Source organism: Mustela nivalis, assembly GCF_964662115.1.
Source record: "Mustela nivalis genome assembly, chromosome: 3".
In the NCBI taxonomy this organism is placed as follows: Eukaryota; Metazoa; Chordata; class Mammalia; order Carnivora; family Mustelidae; genus Mustela; species Mustela nivalis.
Window position 1 is genome coordinate 8,083,211 of NC_139022.1, and position 24,645 is coordinate 8,107,855.

Consider the following 24,645-nt stretch of genomic DNA (forward strand, 5'->3'; position numbering starts at 1 on the left):
TTACTCACTCTTAATGAATATTATATCATTTGATATTAATGTAATGTTATTCAGTTTTAAAAAAAGAAATCCTGCAATGCACAACATGGATAAACTTTGAGGGCATTATGCTAAGTCAAATAAGCCAGACACAGAAGGAAAAATACTCCTCTTACATGAGGTATATAAAACAGAAATAAAACCTACAGAAAATAAAAAATTAAACCTACAGAAATAAAAAATAAAATGGTGTGCTGGCCAGAGGATGGAAGGAGAGAAAAATAAGAAGTTGTTCAATGGTTATAAAATTACAGTCATACAAATGAATAAATTCTAGAAAACTACTGTCCAACATATTGCTTGAATTTAACAATACAATTATGCAATTAAATTTAATTATGCAATTAAAATGTGTTAAGTGGGCTAATTATGTTAAGTATTTTTACCACACCACACACACACACACTCACACACACACACACACGAGGACACAAGTAAACTAGAAAACTTTTGCAGGTAATTTATTACCTTGATTGTGGGAATAGTTCATATATATTTACAGATTCATCAACTCTATACTTCAAATATGTGAAGATTTTTGTGTATCAGTTATATGTCAATAAAACTGTGTGTGTGTTGAGGGAAGCAATATTATCTACTGCAGGAAATAAATTAGACCATCATTTCCATCCAATCAAATTTACCTCTTTATATTAACATCTTTCTAGTTAACAGAAAGATGGGAAATACAACTAATTTCAATAGAAGGAAAGAAACAGGTTTGTTTTAAGCAATTTTCAATCAAGAGGAAATAAAACCATTTTCATCACCCAAAATAGTGGAAGCCATTTATAAATTTATATTTTTAAAAATATAGCAGATGTAATGGTCATTACATTTTTTTAAATGGCATTTCTTTAAAAATCAAGTCCTGAGAGCTCATGTGACCCAGTCAAAAGCATACATATACTTAACAAATGTATTATATACACTATATAGTGTATATAATATATAGTATATATTGTTATGTATTATATAATGTATTAATACGTTATATAGTGTACATAATATAGTATTATATAATACTATAGTGTATTTTATATATAGTGTATGATATATAGTGTATTATATATATATATATATAGAGAGAGAGAGAGAGAGAGCATTATATACATTTAACAAGTCTATTTCTTCCTCCAGTTAATTCTCTACACTACCTTTCTTCTTCCTTCTCATTATGTTCATTTCTTAGGGGTTTTTTGTTGGTGGTGGTGGTCGTGGTGTTTGTTTTTTTGTTTGTTTGTTTGTTTGTTTTGCCTACTCCTTTTTTCAGAGACTCAGGATACTCCAGGCTCCATAATCTATTTTTAGGAAGTGAAATCCTATCCATATGTTTTAGATTTCTTTTTCCTGGAATCATGTGTACTTTAGTCATCAACTCAAAGTATGAATGCAAAATGTGACTCTTGTCTTGGAAACAATTAATTAAGAGGCTATTTTATTTCCAATGATGGCACTGTACACAGGAAGCTTTTCAGAGCAGTGGCTTATAGGAGTGGTAGACTTCTGGGAGAGAGATGAGATTTTGCCATTCACTGTTTTATTATTTTGACTTGTGTAATACAAATAGTAATTGTTCCAATATGAATAAATATTTTTCCTATTTTAAAAAGATGGAGTGAAAAAAGATCATGTTTAGCAAGTAGTCTAATAAAACATGGCTCAGTTTTAAAGTATATAAAAGTGTATCTAATATATATTAAGCAATGTTCACTACAAATAAATGTGCTTAATGAGGAAAACTCAAAAAAGCATCCAGGGGAAGAAAAGAAGAAGAAAGGAAGAAAGAAAGAAAGGAAGGAAGGAAGGAAGGAAGGAAGGAAGGAAGGAAGGAAAAAAGAAAGAAAGAAAGAAAGAAAGAAGAAAGAAAGAAAGAAAGAAAGAAAGAAAGAAAGAAAGAAAGAAAGAAAGAAAGAAAGATGATTCTGTTTATTCGGGAAACAATAAGCCTAGGTCAGTATGTGCATCCAAAGGTGGGTATTTAAAAAATATAAAAACACTGTGCCTAAACAACTAAAATACAAAACAAGACCAAGGACAAAGACAAAAAGGAGAATGTGTGACCTTCAAGAAACAAAAGTTCAATGAAGAGCATACACTTGCAGAAGAATTTTTCTAAAAACCAGTATAAATATTTGGGAAGCAAACAGTAGTTCTTCACACTCAAGAAATTTAAGACACGGGTGGTACTAAAACAAATGATTCAAGACAACAGTTGATTTTAAAAGGTAAACTGGCTGTAGAAAATGATTTAGGACATACAGAGCAATTACATCCTAATTTGTACTAAGGAAGTGAAAACAAAGCTGAGTAAAAGATATGCCTGAGTAACTTGCCCAGAATGAAATAAAGGAGAAAGAGGGAGTTACAATAAAAGGTGACATGAAAGAGTTAAAAACATAATATATCATAAGATTTTCAATGTTAGTAAATTTTGACATCAAACACTCACAGTTTAACATTATGAAAGTGAACATGCAAGCTAAGGTTCTAATTCTCACAGTTACTTTATAACTCTATGTTAATCTACAATGAGACATAGCCCTACTAAATTCCCATAAAACAAACAAAATACACAACACACTGGACATACAATAAAGCTTGTGTTATTGACCAGGTGTTAAGTTTTAATGAAAAACTCAATTATGTGGAGAATAGAAATTTCTCTCATTATATTCTCTAACTCATTGCTGTGAAACTTAAATATATAATAGAAATTTAAGTGAAAGAGGGTGCCAAAATTTCAATTGGGGATTATTAAATGAATTTTTTTTAATTTGAATATTAAAATATAAACAGAATGTTTAATAATTCCTTTAAATAAGATAAAATGAAAAAAAATAAATAAGAAAAATGTCAGATAATAAAATCTAGTAAAAATAAAGATAATATTTTACATAGCATAATAAACAAAAGTAATCATGAATATTAATATAACATCCCCCAAAAGTATGAATGAATAAATGATAGCATATTATAGTAACACAAAAGTAAAAAGATAATTTTTAAAAATATTTCAGAAACAGTTTAATAAGTTAATAATTTTCATATAAAATGCAAATTAAGAGGCTATATTGTAAACTAATTGTATATATTTTTTACAAAACTGTAAAACACCTTCATTATAAAATACTATCGCTGTTTTCTTAATTAAAGCAGAAAATATCTATAAAGAAAGACACATTTCCTTAAATATGCAGGGATACATTGGAAACAATGAGATTGTCTATTTGGAAACCAAATAAATTATGCTAGTCATTGCCTCTTTTACCAATATTGAAGAAGTTTCTTTTAAAGTCCAACCAACTTCCCTTCCAGTCCCTCCAGATGCTGACCATGCCCCATTATGCTTCTGTTTCTCCTTTCTGTGCAGACTAGTCTTCCTTGCCATTCAAACACACTATAGCCTAGCCCCTAAACTATAATATAAAGCTGAATTTTGCATTTGACAACTGAAAAGACTTTTAACATGAGCATTTTTATTCCCTTTGTCTAGACCCTACCCATAGTGACAAGCAGCATCCCATGGGACAGGGTTCTCTACACCTTTGCAGATAATGCTTTCTGTGTCTCCACAGTCACTCACCACTTTTAAAGACCACTAATAGTACCAACCTCAGAACATAAAATGATCCTAACTGATGCTATTTTGGATATACCACTCATCTATCTGCCTTAGAATATAGTAAACTTCTGAGTATTTCCATATCCCACAGAGTCCAGCCTGATGATCGTATCTGATTACCATTGATAAAGCCCATGCCCTCTGCTTGTGCTGGACACCCCCATAGCCGCTCACCCCCACTTGGAGCTTTTTCTCCTTTAAAACCTATTCACCAGATTCCAGCTCTAGAGTCACTTTCCCAGTCTGCTATTCTAGGCTGACCCTATCAGAAATGCTACATGGATCTCTGGATTTTGTGAATTCCTACATCTTACCTCCTTCTCTAAGTGGAATTATTTTCACTTTGAGGATATTGTGCCCTCCATTATTTCACTGTGTGATTGTAGGGCATGAGTTGAAAATACTATTGTAATGATGAGCCCATGTATTCTAAATGTTGCTATGAACTATTTAACCTGCTACTCTGTTCTAGAAGACCCCACCCCCACCCCTTTTATTCCTTTTTTAGACCCAACTACAAAACACAAAGCAAGAACTTACTTTAAACATACTAAAAGCAACTTTCTCATCCAAATAGAATAAATCTAGGCCAAAGGACACAAATATTGTCAGCTAACTAGATGTACTTTTTAATATAGGAAAAGTTGTACTCAAAAGCAATTTTTTAAAAAATTGAGTTCAGGGTGCCTGGGTGGCTCAGTGAGTTAAGCCTCTGCCTTCAGCTCAGGTCATGATCTCAGGGTTCTAGGATCAAGTCCCACATTGGGCTCTCTGCTCAGCAGGCAGCCTGCTTCCCCCCTCTCTCTCTCTGCCTGTCTCTCTACCTACTTGGGATCTCTCTCCCTCTCAATTAAAAAAAAAAAATGAGTTCAGAGGCACCTGGGTGGCTCAGCTGGTTAAGCAACCAGCTCTTGGTTTGGCCTCAGGCTGTCTTCTTGGGGTCATGGGATTGCCCCGGCATCGTGCTCCCCACTCAGCAGGCAGTTGGTCTTCTTCTCTTCTTCTACCCCTCCCCCACTCTCTCTAAAATTATTTATTAATTTAAAACTCTTTTAAAAAATTGAATTCAAATGTTCTCTCAAAACAAGATAATTATGACATGTGCCATGAAAGGAGGGAGTGTGCTGATATAAAATACAAGCATCTTCATTGTCTATAGAATCAAAGATAGCCCCAGAGCAGTTCAGGAGACTGTGGCTGCAAGTAGACAAAGCAGCAAAGAGGGTGGTAAATGGACATACATGCCATATATCGATCTCCTTTCAGAGCCAATTTTTTCAATAATTTGTTTGTAGTCAGAATTAAGATGAATTTGTTGAGCAAATAATGTATATCCTCAATCAATTCCCTTTTAATTCAATGAGATTGTCACCATACCCTGGTAAGATGTTTCATAAATGTTTATTAAATGCAAAAGTATTTGAGTGGGAATTACTATTTTTTTCAGTTTGAAGAATATAGAAGAATCAGGAATGAACAATTTAAACCCAGTCTTTGCTGCCTTTGAGCAGAAGGAATATTGGGTATAAAAAAGAGAGAACAAAATAAGAATTTTATGAGATATTTCCTGTCTGGTTGTGAATAGTCAAAGGCAACATGAAAAGACTAGTCTGAAATTCAGACTTCACGATTCTGAGTTGCTTTAATTTCAGTTTGATTTACATGCCATAAAACATAGAACATAACCATAAATGCAAATATACCTATTTCAGGCCAAGAATATTCATTCTGGCCTCAGGAGTTACTTTCTTGTCTGCAGTATCTTCAGCTGCCTGTGTCTTGAGAGGACATAAAAAAGGTGTCCTCTGGTTAAGAACCCAGAAAGGACTAGCTGGGAACCACATGTAAGATTCTAAGGAAAGAGGAGTCTGAGTTGTTGTAGACTCCAGTCACTGACTGCCCCATAAACCAGAGAGTAGTATGCCCACAAAGATGATACCTAGCTCTTATCACTGTCTGGAAAGGTATGCAAAAATGTTGAAGCTATGGCTGAGAGTTAGGACCACAGGTGAAGTCTGACCCTCAGTTATGCTTGCAAAGTAAAACAATGGCTTGAAAGCTACCTCTCTGGTCCCTGAATCTCTCTGCAACAGCTCCAAAAGTGGTTAATCCTGATCCATGCCTTATGTGGTACAACATGGAAATGTTCATGCCAAATAAGGTAAAAAAATTAAACGGTTTCTAGACTAGATGTCAGGACTTGCCTGGGAACATGTCAGAAGAAAGTGAGCTAACCTCAGTGACTCCACTTCTAAGAAAAAGAACTTGGAATTTAGAAACCCAGTGACTTACCTCTATGATGAGGAAGTGGCTTAAGCTAGGAAAGAGGAAAAAAAAAAAAAAAGTCCTGTTGATGTGACCTAATCATGTCCCCAGAAGGGTTAGAGATTTACCATCTTCCCTCTATGGAAAATGTGTAGCTCGTTAAAATGTCTTTAGGAGAGGATGCTGGGACATGGTGAACACACAAGAGCCCTGCGGTCATAATTTTCCCCTATCATGTAAGCATTCACTAAGACATCAGGAGCTTACCTTGACACTTTCCAAAACATTAACAATTAAATTCATCCTGATTATCCCATTGTAATGCAAGAGGCAGTAGAAAAATGCTATGTTTCAGTAATCACAGAATTCAGAGAAATTACTCAAGAGTAAGTCCCTTGAGTAACCAGCTCACAATATCATGGTGTCTATGGACTGAGCTCCAATGGGACACCAAATGCCAGACATTATTGCACTGTTCTATTCTCACTCTAGTAAACTGTCCCTTTACAATTTTGAGCAGAAAAGTTAATAATTCTATTCTTACTTATTGCATCTATACTCAAACACTTTAATTGCCCTATAGAAATAAAAAAGAACTGTTGCTCTATTGTTACTCAAAATAGGAGAGTCCCCATTTTTCCTTTGTTATCTAAGTCTCTGATCATGCTTATCCAACAATTCCCAAACTCTGCCTAAGAAATCTTTTCATTTACCATATGTTTTTCTAGATCATTAAGCCCCAGTTTACTTGGAGTTCAGAGATGTTCATGCACTCCTGAGCACAAAGAAAAACATTCTATTTCCAACCATATCTTTGTATTCTATATATCCTCTGGCTCTTCTAATAATTTTAAATAAAATGGCCTCTTGGTTATCTAAAGTGTATTGTATCATTTGAAGACTATTTGATTTCTGTTATAAGCTGTCAGTCCTTTAAAATTCACCCATGGATTCTTTTCTTTCTTTCCTTTTTTTTTTTTTAAAGATTATTTATTTATTTATTTGACAGAGAGAAATCACAAGTAGATGGAGAGGCAGGCAGAGAGAGAGAGAGGGAAGCAGGCTCCCTGCTGAGCAGAGAGCCCAATGCGGGCCTTGATCCCAGGACCCCGAGATCATGACCAAGCTGAAGGCAGCAGCTCAACCCACTGAGCCACCCAGGCGCCCAATTCTTTTCTTTCTTATACACATATTAACTTATTTGTAACTTAGCAAAAAACAATATAAACTCTTTCTTCCTTTTTCAAGTTGATGTGCCACTGTTTAGATAAAGTTGATTTGCAACCACATCAATTTAGTAACAAATATCCAAGTAAAATAAAATCACATAGCCATTAAGCTTATAGCTTGAGATAGATTTGATTTTTTGCAACCAACTTGATGAAAGTGACTTTTCCCCCCGTTAATTACTTATTTTGTTAATAGATACTATCAGATAGTGAAAATCTACCAATTAACTGAATTGAACCACTAGCATATACTGTTTCCTTCACATCTGTTTTCTCAATTTCTCAAAAATTATTGGACAAATAATTGCATTTTTTAAAGCAGATAGGACAAGCATGTGTTCCACAGTGCATTTAAAATTGTGTGCACCTAGTAATGTAAGATAGAGGGTATAATGGAAGATGTGAGCAATAAAATAAATCTCCCTTCATCTAGTAAAGAATCCATTTCAGCAGTATGCAAGTAGCAGGAAATTAAAATGGAAAGAAGTGAGTAAACTAGGGAGATAATTAAAAGGTAAAATCTACAGAATTGTGTATAGGTTACATACAGTTGGTGAAAGAAAGGGCAGGATTTAGGTTGGTGCATGCTTCATTTCATGATATTGAGAATAGTGAGAAAGGGCCAAAAGCAGAGAAAGTTTTGACTTAGTTATCATGTGCTCATTTTGAAATTGTTTTAATACACTCAGGTGGAGAAGTAAAGCACATAGCTGAACATGAGAATATAGATAGAAAATACAAATCCAGGGGTCACCTGTAAATATATTCTACTTTAATCATGATTAAGTCAAAATGTAGTTGCCATTCTCAAAAACTTACTAAGGAGAGAAATACAAAAAATCAGAAACTTGTCAAACAGGAGGGAAAATACTGGAATAGAAATGAGCTCAGTGTGTGATGGAGACTTGACCCCAACTTCAGGGTCCAATAATCCACAGTTTGTTGAAAGAGCAATACCACTGGAGTTTAACATTTCTTCTTTCTGTTTTGAGCAAATAGTTAAAATATCTTGATCTCTGCAAAATAAGGCATAATAATACCCATCTGTCTATTAAATACAACAGACTTTATGAATAAACCTTATTTAAAGTCAGATGCTTAGGATAGTGATCTAATTTTAATTTGGGTTGTTCAATATTACACTTTCCAGTTCATAGATGGTATAAATGTTATGCAAATTGTTCAAGTCAACAGCTATTATGTCATGAAATGAGCATTCAAACTCAGGTTTGTCCAACTCAGAAATTCAAGTACTATTAATTTTTTTCTAACGAAACCCATTATGGGTTTATGAACATAATCAAATAATTTACTGAGTCATCATCCATTAAATTAATCAGTCATAATAACTGCCTCCTAAAAAATTCTTGAAAATCACGTTTCACTAAGTCAAAATTCTCCCAAGAATTTTTTTCAGTGCTGCCTTCACTTCCTTGTTTCTCAGGGTGTAGATGAGGGGGTTAAGTATGGGGGTCACCACAGTGTAAAAGAGGGAAACAAACTTTCCCTGGTCCTTTGATCTACTCTTGGCTGGCTGCAGATACATGAAGATGATGGTTCCATAGAAGATTATGACAACCATCAGGTGGGAGGAGCAGGTCCCAAATGCTTTGTGCCGTCCGATGGCTGACTTGATCTTCAGAACTGCTAGGGCAATGCGCCAATAGGAGATCAGGATGAGTGACAAAGGCACCACCAGGAATAAAACACTAGCTACGAAGAGCTCTGCCTGGTTGAAAGTGGTGTCCACACAAGCCAACTTGATGAGCACAGGGACCTCACAGAAAAAATGATCCACTTGGCGATGCCCACAGAAAGGCAGCTGCAGGGTGAGAGTGGACTGTATGAGGGTGGTGACCACCCCACTGAGCCACGCCACAGATGCCAGGATGTGACAGAGTGCAGGGCGCATGGAAAAGGCATAATGTAGAGGATGGCAGATGGCAATGTAGCGATCATAGGACATCACAGCCAGGAGGACACACTCTGTGGACCCCAGGGCAAGAGAGACATAGAGCTGAACCACACAGCCACCATAAGTGATGGACTTATCTGAACCACCCAGGTTGACTAGAAGCTGAGGAATAATGCTGCTGGTGAAGCAGAGGTCGAGGAAGGAGAGATGGGAAAGAAAAAAGTACATGGGAGTGTGCAGTTTAGAGTCCAAGAGGGATATTAGGATGATAGTGGTATTGCCTAGGAGTGTCATCAGGTAAAGAAAAAAAATTATCCCAAAGAGAACCAGCTCTAACTGAGGCCGGTCAGAGAAGCCTACCAAAATGAACCCAGGGAGTGTGCTATCATTAGTCCACCACATTACTCTTTGATTATTAACTCCAGAGTGATAAAGTCACATTAAACAGAAACTGCAAGGATTTTATGTAAATTCCTTTATAATTAAGATCTAAGATTGAAAAATAAGACTTTGGATGTAGGTAAAGAGAATACCAAATGAGATGCCATTGATTATCCCACGAAGTGGCATACTTGGTGTGTTGATCATAGGTTTTCCATCTACCTTGAGGGCAAAACAAGTTAAAATAAATCAAAAATCAGGTTTACCCCACTGTTTTGTCAATACATTTTTTTTTCAGTATAAAGGCAATGGAATTGTGTAGGAAATATGGGAATTGCAAATACCATACTTCATTCTCAGAATCTATCATATAGGTGGACAAATTAGGGAGGAACATAATGAACATGTCAGAATGAACAAGACATCACCAGGGTCAGCAATGTGGTATGAGAGTACAGAGCAGGGAGAAGAATCTATAGAGGGAATGTTGAGATTAAGTTCAAGGATTAGGTTACATCTTATTCTTAAAAATGAGAGGAATCAAAAATGATAGAATTGCACAATGTTAAGAAATAAGTATAGAAATGGAGAGTACACTATAGAGTGTCATTAAAAAGAAAGGAACTAAATTTATGGTGTGATTATTGCATACACTGGCTATGGTATATAATAGAATATGATATTTACAAGGTAAATTTGAGTCACTTTTTCTTTTCTTTGAAATTTTATTTATTTGTCAGACAGAGATCAGAAGTAGGCAGAGAGAGGAAGGGAAGCAGGCTCCTTGCTGAGCAGAGAGCCTGATGTGGGGCTCAAACCAGGACCCTGGGATCATGACCTGAGCCAAAGGCAGAGGTTTTAACCGACTGAGCTATGCAGGCACCCCACACTTTTTCAATGACATCAGTAAGCATTATTTGGATAGCAGAGGTTCTTGTTAGGAGAGTTTTTGTATTATTTGAATTGTTCTTTTCAGATAAATATGGCTACACAATATAGATTTGGGAGCGGTAGCTAAAGAGATGGAGGGGAGCGGGATGGGTAAAATAGGTGATGGGGATTAAGGAGTGCGCCTTTCATGATGAGCACTGAGTGTTGTATGGAAGTGTTGAATTACTAAATCCTAAACCTGAAGCTAATATTACACTATCTGTTAACTAGCCAGAATTTAAATAAAAACTTGGGAGAAAAAAAGAAACAATATAGAAGATTTTGAAAAAGAAGACCCTCTAGTCCAGAAACTATGTAGGCAGGCAATGTAACAGTGAATAACACCATGTTACAAATTTAGAATAGAATAAAGGTAATGTAAATAGAATGCAAGAAATGCTGCACAGTTAAATGACAATCAAGATTTAACTACTAATGGGATATAAGACAAATGAATAGGAAGAAGTTAAATTATTAAAGTTTTACATATGATGAAAAAGGGAGATCTAGTAATTAAGAACAGCCTGCATTTGTTCAGTCCCAACTCACTTGGTGATGCCAGGAAGAATCAGACTGATAATTTCTACAGAGTCCTAGAATAGGATTGATGACCATTGTTTTGATGTTCTCCTTGGTATAAAGACTTGGACCTAGAGTCTCACTTAAGCTGTGACGCATTGGTAGCAGCTACTCATTTGATACCCCTCACAATTTAGACTCTATAAAAACACATAAGTCATATATATCTTATATAACCACAAAAATTGCATAAAAACATAATTAGGGAAGCTCAATTAACATAAGGACTATTCCCAGTCAAATAATCACAATCTAGGGCGGTTGGGTTATGGACATTGGGGAAGGTATGCGATATAGTGAGTGCTGTGAAGTGTGTAAGCCTGACAATTCACAGACCTGTACCCCTGGGGCAAACAATACATTGCATGTTAATAAAAATCATGATTTTTTAAAAAGCAAATACAGTTGAAAGGAGTTCTTCAAGTTCATTAAGGTCCTAAGTCTTTACTCTGAAGTTAGGTTTCAACATCCTATTGAGATTTTAAATTTTTACTGATTATATTTCTTTATACCACCAAGTTTGCCAGCTCAGTTCAGGTTTTAAAAATTTTGTCTTTTATGGTATGAAATGAACTTAAAACTAGTATCCTTCCACCGGAACACAACTGAAGCCGTATTTATTGTGTTTAGATACACATGCAATCATTGCCACTCCCCATGCTGATGGAATTCTATAGAGCATTATGAAAAATCAAGGACTTTGGTAACAGAAAAAGCTTAGGTTTAATTCCTGGCCCTCCACCTTTTGGTTGTGCACCTGGAGTAAATAAGTAGATACTGCTGAGCTTTGGTTTGTCTGTCTGTGACATGGAGATGATAAATAGTTACAATTTATAGGACTGTAGGAGATGGCAGCTCTACAATACCTGGGCGAGAGTTGAGCATGCATAAATAAACAGTGTATTCAGTGTGTGGATCAGGATATTAAATGTAAGTCCTTTCTATAGCTTATAAGCCCGTCAATATTTGCCTAAACCTACCTTCCCAGGTTTTGATGCCTCCTTCCCTGCCACAGAAGGAAATATTTCCAGTTCTCCAAACTCAGAGTATGGTCTTCCATTATCAGGTTCTGTCATTGGCTGTGATTTTCATAGTATTCACTCATGGAATCTGCTCAGACATTTTTCTGCATCCTTTAAGACTTGGTTCAAATAACAAAGATTCTGGGAATCTTTATAGAAAAGTCACCTTTTACAGTTCATTTCCACATCACTGTAGGTATTTCTATATACATTGTAGAATTAAAAGATATTGAATGCTATATCTCACTTATTTTGATGACCTTTAATTCAGCACAGTCCCCAAAAAATGACTGTGAAATAATATGTGTGTATTGTCTAAATAAATAAAAATAAAAATGAAGATTTTATCACTTATTTCATTATATGTCTTTTATCTTCCAACACGAATACTGATCTTTTATCTTTATCATAGATTTTATTAAAAATACAATATACAATTAATAATATAATATATAAAATATATTATAGTATAATATATAAAATATATTATACTATAATATATAGTAAATCCATGATAAAAATAAAATATCTATAAAAATATATGATATACAGTCGTGCACATATTTTACTTGAACACATATTAATATATAGCCATATGTACATTATATTACATTAAAATAAATGTAATGAATACATAATACATGATAAATAAATGATAAAAATAACAGATAATAGATGTAGAGAAATAAAACTTTGGAAATAGCTAAAGAAAAAGGGTTAAAATAGAGAATATAAGGATAAAATAAAATAATACATTTAGGTTAAGGACTTCCTTACTTTTTCATCACTGTCAAATGTATTTATATATAATTTATATATACATATATATGTATGCAAAATTATATGTGATTGTCCTACACTGCTCTATTCAGCCATACACACAAAGAGGACATTTTTTTTTCATTTTTTCAACAACAAGTTTTAAGGTACATTATAGATATTAGATGGATCATTATAACTTAACTATTTGCCATTGGACATTTTGTCAATTAAGGTATCCATCAGTATTTACTGGATGCATACAGTGTTCCAGGACCTATGCTGGGTATCAGACATATGAAATTAGAAGGGCATGAATTTTGGGATGCCTGGATAGCTCAGTCAGTTAAGCATTCAGACTTGATTTCAGCTCAGGTCATGGGACTGAAGCCCTACATGAGGTTCCACACCCAGTGTGGAGCCTGCTTGGGTTTCTCCCTCTCCCTCTGCCCCTCCCCCTGCTCATGCACACTCTCTAAAAACAAAATAAAAAGGCATTAATTTTGCTATCAAGAACCTTCTTGACTATCTAAAACAGAAGGAAACTTAAAAAATATAAGCACAATAGTAAGTTTTAAGTGCAACTAAATGGCAAATCTTATTCCATTCTATAATGACTAATAGAAGAGAGAAAGGAGATGAAAGAAGGGTCTCAGAAAACAAATTTGAGTTTTTAAGATTATGAAGTGTTCTTGAGTTGGACAAGGTTGTCCCAGGAGGAAAAATCAGTCTTACAGATGATGCAAAGTCTTAAAATAATTGGGCATCATCTTCCATCACTCATGGAGGTTGTGTGTGCTGCTGGAACTGAGATTTTAAGGGATGGAAAGGAAAAAGGGAAGACTAACATCAACTAAGATTGATCTTAGGCCATGCTCTTTAGAACTAGAAATCCAAACAACATTTTACAATAAAAACTATATGGAAAACTTTACCAAAAGGAATGTTATGAAATGAGTTTAAAGACATCAGTGGCTGAGTGAGACTAAAGGGATCTGAAATAGCAGGATGGGAATTATAAGGGTATAGGGACTACTGACTTCCAGTTTCATTTCCCACTATCTCTGACCCAGTGTATGTCTTTTTCTAAAAATAAATGCATCTCATTGCTGCTTTTGAACAGGACATTCTGATACGAGAATTCTGAGTGGGTTTTCTGTTTATCTACCAATATGAACGTCTAGCTCTTCCAACCACATGTAAATAAAATATTAGCCAAGGATGTCACTCTTCAGACGTTCTAGTAGGAAAGTCATTAGGTGTAAAACAGCCTCAGGTCATCTCTATGAATGCTCCCTGCACCATAGTCACACACAACCAGTAAAGAAGTATGCAGGAAGGAGAGTAAAATTAGGGGGGGAAAGGTACTAGACATAAGGCAAACAATAAAAATGTAGCAATGGTTTAACAGGTATCATCAATAGCAGTACAGAGAGAATATATGATGCATTTCTGAGAAATTAAACCATAATTTATGCAGTTCTTAAACTTTTTAGGGTTCTTCAAGATATCATAACTTGAAAGCTCACATTAATAGTTTTTATCAGCTGTGTACATCAATGTTTGTCGGCATTCCCTACCTAACTCAAATACCCTGTTACATTTTTCTCCTTGCTGGAAGAACATGTGAGTTTATCCTGGGGAGTGCTACCAATTGGGTACAACCCATAACCATTTGGAAAGTGACTTAAAGGCGAAGGGACAGCCTGGTCTGTGTCTGAGGGAAGCAGTCAGTAGCATATCCCTCTGAAGTCTGAGGCATAGAGAGAACCTCCAGGGCAGACATTCAAGTCTGACTGCAAATCAGGCACTCAGAAATAAAGCCAGCACTGCATGTTATATGCCTAATGAGTCAATGAATTCATCAAAAATTAATGATGTACCAAATGTTTGCTAATTGAATTTAAATTTAAAAGAAGCAACCCATTGGTGCATCTCACAGTGCTGAACACTTTCCCTCTGCATAACAATGCAGTTTCCATGCTTTGCTGCAGGAAGTTTCCATCAGTTTTTACATTTCTTTTGGAACAGAAGAAAGGTGTTCTGGACTGTTAATGCTGTATTTATCCTGAGAGAATGCTGGGACTACAATCTGTGCTGCTTCCCAGGGATTCACTAGATGGATGATGAGCCATGAATCTATGCTAAGGTTGATTACTGAACACCCTCACTAACTATGGGAAAGGATTTCATATCCCTAAAACTAAGTATCTCCCTATGTAAAGCAATGATAGTAACATTGGTTTCTGCAAGCACTTAAGACATGTTGTCATGAAGAATGATAAATATCTGAGCATCTGCATTGAGAGTCAACAGTCTGGCCCTGAACTCCTGGTGATCGTGGTATTAGGCACACTTACAGAGGGCTTACTCTTCACCTCAGATTCTTCTCCAAGGACCTATCTTCTATGAAGCCACTGAATCTCTCCACAATGAAAGTGGGGGTATTACTATTCCTATCAACACAGATAAGGAAACTAAGACTCTGAGAGACTCTGAGTGAAGTTGACTTTATAGGCAAAGCCAGAATCTGAGCCCAGGTGATTGCATTCCCAAGCCCCTTGCACTGTTCTGGCCTCCTGGATTCCTGCTGAGATGGAAGAAATGGACATGCTTATAAATGCTGGGCAAGAACCAGTAACTTCTAAATCATCTCTTTGTCATGCTATTCAGAGTGCTTTACTTCCTTGTAAGCTATTTATTTTAGTGAATGATAGTTCTGATTTGAATTACAGCTTTGAGCTTCCAAGGTTGTGCTGGTCACTTAGAGAACTCTCAGATATTTCATGTTTAAACACTTTTCATTTATACCACAAGATTGCAGACAGGACACAATGTCTCCTTGGTAATGTAGCAATTCTCATTTTAAATATGCATACCCAGATGTGCTGCTTTGGGTTACACAGAGAAAGAAAGATTATAAAAGAATATATGGAAAAGGCCAGTGACGGTAGAAAAGGAATTAAAGGCATAAGAAATATAATCTCGAGATAACTGGCAGATATGATACTTTGCATCTTCTGGAGCTGAAGATACTTGCCTAATCAGCTGAAGAATTCTGGCATGAATAAGGCCTATGTTTAGGGTTTAATCTCAAGGTGGTGTCTTTAGGTTCAGAAGTGTGCATCATAGGACAATGCTTGGAGAGGGGTGGCAGTCCAGAAAATATTTCTGTTGTTCCACACAATGGACCCTAAATCACAATATTTAAGCATATTTTACTCAAATGAATATATAATGGGTTAATCTGGTTAGATTTTGCAAAACACTTAAACATTACTTATGGGAGAAAGTGGTATTGGAAAAAATCAGCAAAGTCACTCTTGAAACTTAATGATAAATGACTTCATGTCTAATTGTTTCTCTGAGCTTCCCAGTGTGAAGCTCATAGCTGCTGTGATAGGAGACTCTCATTATTCCTGCAAGAAACATTTGGTCTAATCTTAGTAACTAGTTTTCTTTTTCTTTTCTTTTCTTTCTTTTTCTTTTCTTTTTCTTTTTTTTTTTTTTTTTTGGACCACCACCCCCTTTCTTTTCTGAAGTAGAAAAAAAGAATAGGGAATACAATTGAACTGTGCAAGGACTGAGTTATAAAAATTTAATTCTTCAAGCTGATGGTCACCAGAACAGAGGTGCGTGGGGAGATGGGTTAAATGGGTAATCGGCATTAGGGAGGGCACTTGTTGTGATGAGCACTGTGTGCTGTACATAACTGTAGAATGACTAAATTCTACACCTGAAACTAATATTACAGTGTACATTAACTAACTGGAACTTAATAAAAACTAAAAACATAAACAAAATAAAAAACCTCAAAAAAAAATTTAATTCCTATCAGAACCCAAATCAAAGCATTCCCCAGGGCAGAGGGAATCTTTGCTACTATCTCATCTAAATGGTATACATTACTAAAAAGGACATGCATTTTAAAATACAGTGTTTTGGAGCACCTGGGTGGCTCAGTCAGTTGAGTGTCTGCCTTGGGTTAAGGTCATGATCCTACAGTCCTGGGATGGAGCCCTGCATCAGGCTCTCTGTCACTATCTCTCTCTCTCAAATAAAATCTAAATTAATCAATCAATAAAATACAGTGTTTTAAGCCCACAAAACATAAGAGATGACTTTATATTTTCATAAGTTTACCAAGGGAATGGGACTTTGGAAGCCAGGCAGTAGGCAGTCTCTCACAAACCTGCTGGCATTTTTCCATTGGAAATGCATTACCCAGTTACCTTTTCTCTGCTCCATGGCAACATGAGTCCAAACAATCTGCCACCAACTCACTGTAGATTCTTAGACTCCTAGTTTCAACTCTATATGCTTCTGTTTTCAACTCTGGAAAAAGAAAATGAAAATGAAAATGAAAACAATTTCTGCATATGCTTTAAAGAAAAACTAAAATCATTTCATTTTTAAAACTGCAAAGTTATTGTAACTCAATGAACTACCCATTATATATAAATTTATGGGTCACAAATGGAGATTCTGCAAATGCTTTAGAAAGATGTCTCTGAAGCAATAAAGTAATGATCATAATTTGGTTGTGATTTAATGAACTCCCTCACGTTTTCCAACTCTAAAAACATGAACATTTCCCTTTAGTCAGCACAGTAGTCCAACCAGAAAAATTCTAAAAACCATACTTAAAAGCTATCCTTTTAGATGACATAATACCTAATTTTGAAGAATTTCCAAAAAAAAAAAATGCTACTTTTAGAATAATCCATCTTCAGAGCAGTACAACACTTGTAGTAGGTAATGGCATTCTTCTTCCTTGGTGTTCAGAGGATAAATGTAATTTATTCTGAAAATTCTAATTTCCCTGAAGTGTGGATTCTTGCATACTCTAGAGAGAGGTCATGGGTTGGTCTTCTGGGTACCAGCTACCATTACAGCCTAGGAAATTTCAATAGTATTTCTGGAAGTGCTCAAAACAATTTGAACACAGGCAGTCTTGCATGCACCCAGCCAGCCAGCTAGCCAATGAGCCCTCTGTCCTTCTTGCCATGTTAACATTTCATTTAATGATTTCTCATTAGATTATAAAATATCCCAAAGGGATTTTTGTTTGTTTGTTGCTTTTTGTTTTTGTTTTTTACTTTTGTTGTTGTTGTTTCAACTTTTTATTTAAATTCTAGTTAGGTGTAGTGCCTGGATGGCTCAGCCAGTTAGGCATATGCCTTTAGTTTAGGTCATGACCTTGAGGTCCAGGGATTGAGCCCCACATCAGACTCTCTGCTTAGTGGGGAGTCTGTTTCTCTCTCTCCCTCTGTGCTTGTATGCTCTCTTTCACTCTCTCTCTCACCTAAAGAAATAAAATCTTCTTCTTCTTTTATTTTTTTTGTTTAACTTCTAGTTAGTTAACATATAGGAGACTATTGGTTTCAGGTGTAGAATTTAGTGATTCACCATTTCTATACAACTCCTATTGCTCAACATAATAGGAGATTACTTTAATACCTATCACCTATTTAACCTATCCCCACCTGCCACCTACTTCTCTTCCAGCAGACCTCAGTTTGTTCTCTATTGTCAAAAGTCTCTTATGGTTTGCCTTCCCAAAGCAACATTAATAAACATACTAATGGGAAACAATGCAAATAACCAATAAGACTTCATATTTCTATAGAAAAAAAAATCATTTAACAAATAAAAAGGGGACAATTATGGATACATCTGAACACAATATATGGCCCAGCATGATTTGTCTTAGCTTGCTTATTCAACTCCATTTGTCTGTGATTTGTATTTCTTTGTTTTGTTTTACATTTCTCACATTTTAATTTGTTCCTTATTTTGGAACATTTTTAACTGCCCTTAACACAAAAAATGTTTTTCTCAGTCTACCTATTCCTCACACTTTATTCCTTACATACTTTTTCCATAGTACCAATCTGAAACAAATCTCTTTTTTGTCATGCTCTTTATTTTTTTAAGAGCATCTAAAACAATTAGAAAATTGTCCAACCTGTTTTTTTTTTTTTATTCTGGCTATGATCCTAGATTCCAAACTTTGAGATGGTGTCTTAACAATTGTAAAAAAAATGCACTAGCATTTAATTGACTGTCTGACACATAGCAGTTGTGCAAAAAATACTCTTAAATGGGATAATCATTTTAATTTACCTTTCTGTACTTGCATAATTTCTATCAAAATTTACTTCACATTTGAAATAATTTTATGTAAGCATATGATACTTAATAATCATATATACTTTATGTTATTAAAGACAGGTATCATGTCTTACTAATCTTTTAAATTTTCTATAGTAATAAATGCATACTGAATTAAATTGAGTAGTAAATGAATGAAACTGATTCAGGAGTTATTAAGCAAGATTTCATTCCATGGTTATTTCTTGAGTATCTACATTTTAGCCTCTGTACCAAAAAATGAATATGTAGCAATGAACATGCTCTCAGGCTTATCATGGGATAGCAGAAGAAAGATTATGTCTATTGTAGAAAGTCAATACAGTGTCATATTATCATGTAAAAAAAAAGAACACAAATTTAATCTAGACTCTAAAAAGACAAAAGAGTTATCTGAAATAGGAATTTTCACTCTGAGTTTGAAAAAAGCAGCAATTGAAAGATGCGAGGAAACAAAGTAAGGAACCATGCAAGAAAAATATAAAGAGTAGAGAAAATCTCAGAAAAAATATATTAGTGTTCTGCAAGTAGCTTTGCAAGATCAGGGATAGGGGGACCAGAAAGATAGTGTATGTACAGAAATGTAGATAAATACACAGGACTATAGGAAAACATGACAGATTAAGATAATAAATTTATCAGCCACTTTCCATGACAGTAATTAAGGCATTTTAAAATTTTAATCTAAAAGCTCAAGGAGAAGGGAAAAAAAATTAGATTTAATATAAAATAAGCAAGTTTTATTGACACATGACAAGGTAATTTTATTTTATTTATTTTTTTAAGATTTTATTTATTTATTCGACAGAGAGAGATCACAAGTAGACAGAGAGGAAGGCAGAGAGAGAGGAGGAAGCAGGCTCCCTGCTGAGCAGAGAGCCCTATACAGGACTCGATCCCAGGACCCTGAGATCATGACCTGAGCCGAAGGCAGCAGCTTAACCCACTGAGCCACCCAGGTGCCCTGACAAGGTAATTTTAAAAGTTATATGGGAATTTAGTAAGATGGAAAAAGTCAAGAAATTTTTGAAAACACAAAACAGTTCATTCACAAAAAATTCATTCTACCATATTACTAAGGCCTCTTAAAATAGTAATCAAGAGTTTGCAATATAAGAGCACTGATAACTAAATAGATCAACAGAAGGAAGAAAAAACTTAGATACAACAACATGCATCTATGATATGTTACAAGTGCACAGTGGAGATCAGTAAGTGATTTTTTTTTCTCCTTTGAATAAATAGTTCTAGTCCCATTGGATATATAAATAAAAATAAAGTTGCTAAAAAGTTTGTTTGGAATGATGAAAAAGTCTGGAAATGGATGGAGATAATGGTTGAACTACATTGTAATTGTTTTTAGTATCACTAAATTATACACTTATAAATGCACATTTCTTATTTATATATACTTTATCTCAAAAATTTTATTTTGTATATTTTACCTCCATAAAAATAAAATTGCACGGCTATCAATAGAATGCCTAAAATATCCTATATAGCTATAAATCTGAGAGAAAATGTAATAAATACAACAGATGCTAGAATTTATTATTACATTTTATTTATTAAGTAAGATTTTAAAAAAATAATGAGATTGAGACATTTAATGACAGAATAATCAAGAAATTCTGCTCATTAAAAAAGTTAAAGGAACGCTATTTGACTTGATATTTATAAAATAAATATACAACAAATGACTTGTATCCAGCATACAAAAACACATCCTAGAAATCAATACAAACATAAAATCCATGGAAATATGTTCCAAATAATTAAATGTGTACTTTGGAAAAGTAACCAATCAATAAAATAAAGGTTTTCAAGGGAAATATAATTTAAAATAAGAACATGGTTTCATTGCACATCTATCTATAATATTTACAAAAATTTAAAAGATTGACAACAGGAGGGGCAGAGAACAATGTGGAGCATCCATCAAAAATGTGATATAATGATGTTGAGACTTACTATGACCATTTAGGAATTTTTTAGGCATTTTCTAGTATAGTTGAACATTGGTAAACATGATTGCCTAGGAATTCTATATCTTAGAGTCCTAGAAAAATATGGCCACATATGCATAAGAATACACATGGACACATTTGTAGCAGGATTGTTCAAAACTATTAAAAATTGGAAAAGCCAGTTGTCTATCAAAAGTTGAAGGGATAGGAGCTCTGATTCAAGATGAAAATTAAGAAGGTCCTGAACTCACCTCCTCCCACAGACATACCAAATCTGTCACTACATATGAAACAATACCCTCTAATAAAAATCTAAGAACTAGTTAAGTGATGCTTATGCATTGGGCAAAAGAAAGAAAACTCACATCGAAGATGGTAGGAAAGGATGAAACAAAGTCATAAATCTCACCCTTGCCCTGGTGACCCACAGCTGGGGTGAAATTCAAAACATCTAGGTTTTTCCTGATGAATGAAGTGTTTTTACCCCACATCAGACACCCCAAATTTTAAGACCTGCATCCAAAAGATGGACTTCTAAATCATCTACCTTTGAAAGCCAACAGGCTTTGCATCCATGAGATCCACAAGGTTTTAGTAAACAGAGAAGCATTTCTTAAAGGATTGTAGCCAACTCACCCTGGCCAACCTCTCAGGACACAGCACAGAGGCAGCTGCATGTAGTTTTCCTATGAATGGGACTCTGCTTTTCTCAAAAGTATCGGCATAACAGACAAGCATCTAATTTAACACATATCTAGAGACCAACTGAAATATTTTCTAAAGACTGCAAAGCCCAACAGACACCATGTTCATACTTTCTCTCTGTCTTGCTCCAGGTCACATGTGGTTCATAGTTGTGGCCAGAGAGATAGGTTTCTAATTAAGTACACATCTAAGGGCCAAGGGTAATCCTCTCCAGAGACTTTGGAGGACAGGTACCATCTTCACATTCTTCTTCTGCCTCACTACAGGGTACCAGTATCTCGCAGAAAGAAGCTTATAAACATTCCAGAGTCCTAGTGTCTGCAGCTGACACCCAAGGAGTACCCATTGGTTGCCTGACTCTAGTGGCCAATGAGGCTTTTGTTTATGGTCCCTCAAGACTGAAACAAACAGAATAGCACATCTTAACCAGCTACTACCTCAGAGCACAGCACAGAGGCAGCAGACAGAAATGGGGTCTTCCTAAGAAAGAGGCCTATTAACTTACCTTCATAGCTGTAGTTTAAGCAGGAGGCTTCTAATTAAACACACATCTAGGGATTAAACATACATTAATTAAACACACATCCAGAAACTGGGTAGGCCAGCAGACACCATCTTCATGTTCTCTTTCTGCTCTGCCTCAGGTTACCAGTGTCTTCAAGAAAGGAGTTTGTGTGGACAGTGGGTGACACAATTTTTGTGGGTGCCTCCCAGAGAACACATTCCTTAATAGCCTGCTATAGATGGTCAGTGGGGCCTGTGTTCACATGTTTAACAAGATCGTAGCAAACAAATAAACAGTTCATAACTGGCTAACACCTCCGGAATTAGTGCAGAAGAGAGAGGAAAACATCCCTCTTAAGTCTTTCTTTGAAAGAATATTTGCATACCTTAAAAGGTAATGCATGAGGGTGCAGTTTTCAGTTAACCTGAAGCAAGGTTCTCACTGAGATTCTCTCCTTTGGCACACTGAATAGTCTTGGCATATCCCCAGCTACTGAGAGCCAGTAAATCAAAGTAAACTGCTTGGACAATTACAGTGGTTTGAGAGACAACCAAAGTTAGGGCAAGGTTGAATAATAAGATTCACCTTCTACATGAGGCCATTCCTCATAAGACTACAGAAAAGGGCTGCTTTATCTAGCACACAGAAACAGACACAGATATTAAATAAAAATGAAAAACAATATTAAAAAATAGGTTCCCCAAAAATGACCTTAAAAACCTCAGAAAATACCTTAATGAAATGGAGATAACTAATTAATGTGATAAGGGAGTTAATAAAGATGCTTAGAGGCCAGATGAACAATCCCTTTGATTCAATGAACTGAAAAATTCGATTCAAGACAAAGTGAGAATTTCAATAAAGAGATAGAGAATATGAAGAAGTACCAAACAGAAATCATAAAGTTGAAGTATAGAATAACTGCACTGAAAGAATACAATAAACGGTTTCAAAAGCAGTCTAGATGAAGCAGAAGAAAAGAGTAATGAGTTTGAAAACATGGCAGTGGAACTCATTCAATCAGAGAAGAAAGAGAAAATAAAATTAAGAAAGAGTTAAAATAGCTTAAAGGATTTATGGAACAACATGAAGCAAGCCAACATTTACTTTATAGGATTCCAAGAAGGAAAGAGAAAGACAAAATCAGCAGAAAACTTATTTGAAGAAATAATATCTTAAACTTCCCAATGTGAGGAAGGAAACTAACATCCAGATTCAGGAAGTTCAGAGTTCTAAATAATATAAACCCAAAAAGGCTCTCACAAAACCATTGTGCTTAAATTGACAAGAGTTAAAGGCCGAGAATCTTAAAAACAGCAAGAGAAAAATAATTTGTGGTAAGAAAAACCCCAGAAGACTATAGGTTGACTTATAAGCAGAAACTTGACATGCTCCCCAAAGAGTAGCATAATATTTTCAAAGTGCAAGGAAAAAAAGAAAAATTTCCAACAAAAAATACTCTATCCAGAAATGTTGTCCTTCAGAATTGAAGGAGATATAAAAAGTATCTTCAGGCAAAAGTGGAAAAAATTATCACCATTAGACTGGCCTTACAATAAATCATATACAGACTATTTAAGCTGAAAGAAGGATGATAATTTGTAACAAAAAATTAATCACTTGTAAGTCTAGAATAAAGTTTAAATGAAAAAATGTAGCAAGAATAACTAGAACTACATACTTTGTCAAGAAATATGCAAGGTAAAAAGATGTAAAGTGTAACATAAAAAAAACAAAAAAAATGTGGAGGAATAAACCAAATATAGATTCAGAATATATTCAAATTTTTGTTGTTATTAACTTATGTAGTCTGTTATACATACAAGTTGTTATAGGTAAGACTTGTAACATCGAAGCAAAATCCTAAAAGATAGAAAGGACTCTAAATATACCACTAAATAAAAATATCAAATCACAAAGAGAGAGCAGAAGAATAAAACAAGAGTTAGAAACTAAAAAAAAAAAACAAAAAAAAAAAAACAGAAAACAATTAACAAAAAGGCAGTAAGTACAGACTTATTACTGATTTAAATGTAAATGGAGTAAATTGGACTTTAGAAAGACAAATAGTGGCTAAATGGGATTAAAAAAAAAAAAGATGCTGTTTATAAGAGCCTTAGAGTGGAAGATACTCCATACAAATGAAAAACAAATGAAAGTTGGGAAATGTTTATAGCAGACAAACAGATTTTGAAACAAGGGCTGTAAAAACAGATTTGCCTCTCTGCTAGTGCCTGAACTGTGGTGCTCTCTTAGCAGCCCCATGGTTGGGGAGGAGGTGTATTGGGTTGGTCATGGATGTCGCCCCTCCCTTCTCTCCCTGCTGAGCTATTGGAGCTATGATGAAGTTCTAGAATATAGGTTAGGTTCAGTGGGGGGAGGTCCAAAGCCGATGACAAAGAAAGAATACTTGAGACATCTTTGGTGCAAAATGGTGGTTTATTAAAGCAAGGGGACAAAGAGCTGCTGCCCTGTGTTGTGAGAGGTAGCAGGTCATGTACCATGGGGGTGGGGAAGTAAGGAAAAGGGAGGTTTCAACTTTCATATGCTAAAGAGGACCTGCAAGATACT

General features: G+C 35.1%; 1 protein-coding gene across 1 annotated transcript; it reads right to left on the reverse strand.

The window, feature by feature from the left end:
- Positions 1-8,542: 8,542 nt before the first annotated feature.
- Positions 8,543-9,475, reverse strand: LOC309861962 (olfactory receptor 2G2-like; the record flags this gene model as incomplete). The annotated part of the gene is made up of 1 exon (XM_082725229.1): positions 8,543-9,475. One exon carries the CDS (start codon positions 9,473-9,475, stop codon positions 8,543-8,545), a length of 933 nt encoding a protein of 310 aa, XP_082581355.1.
- Positions 9,476-24,645: the final 15,170 nt, after the last annotated feature.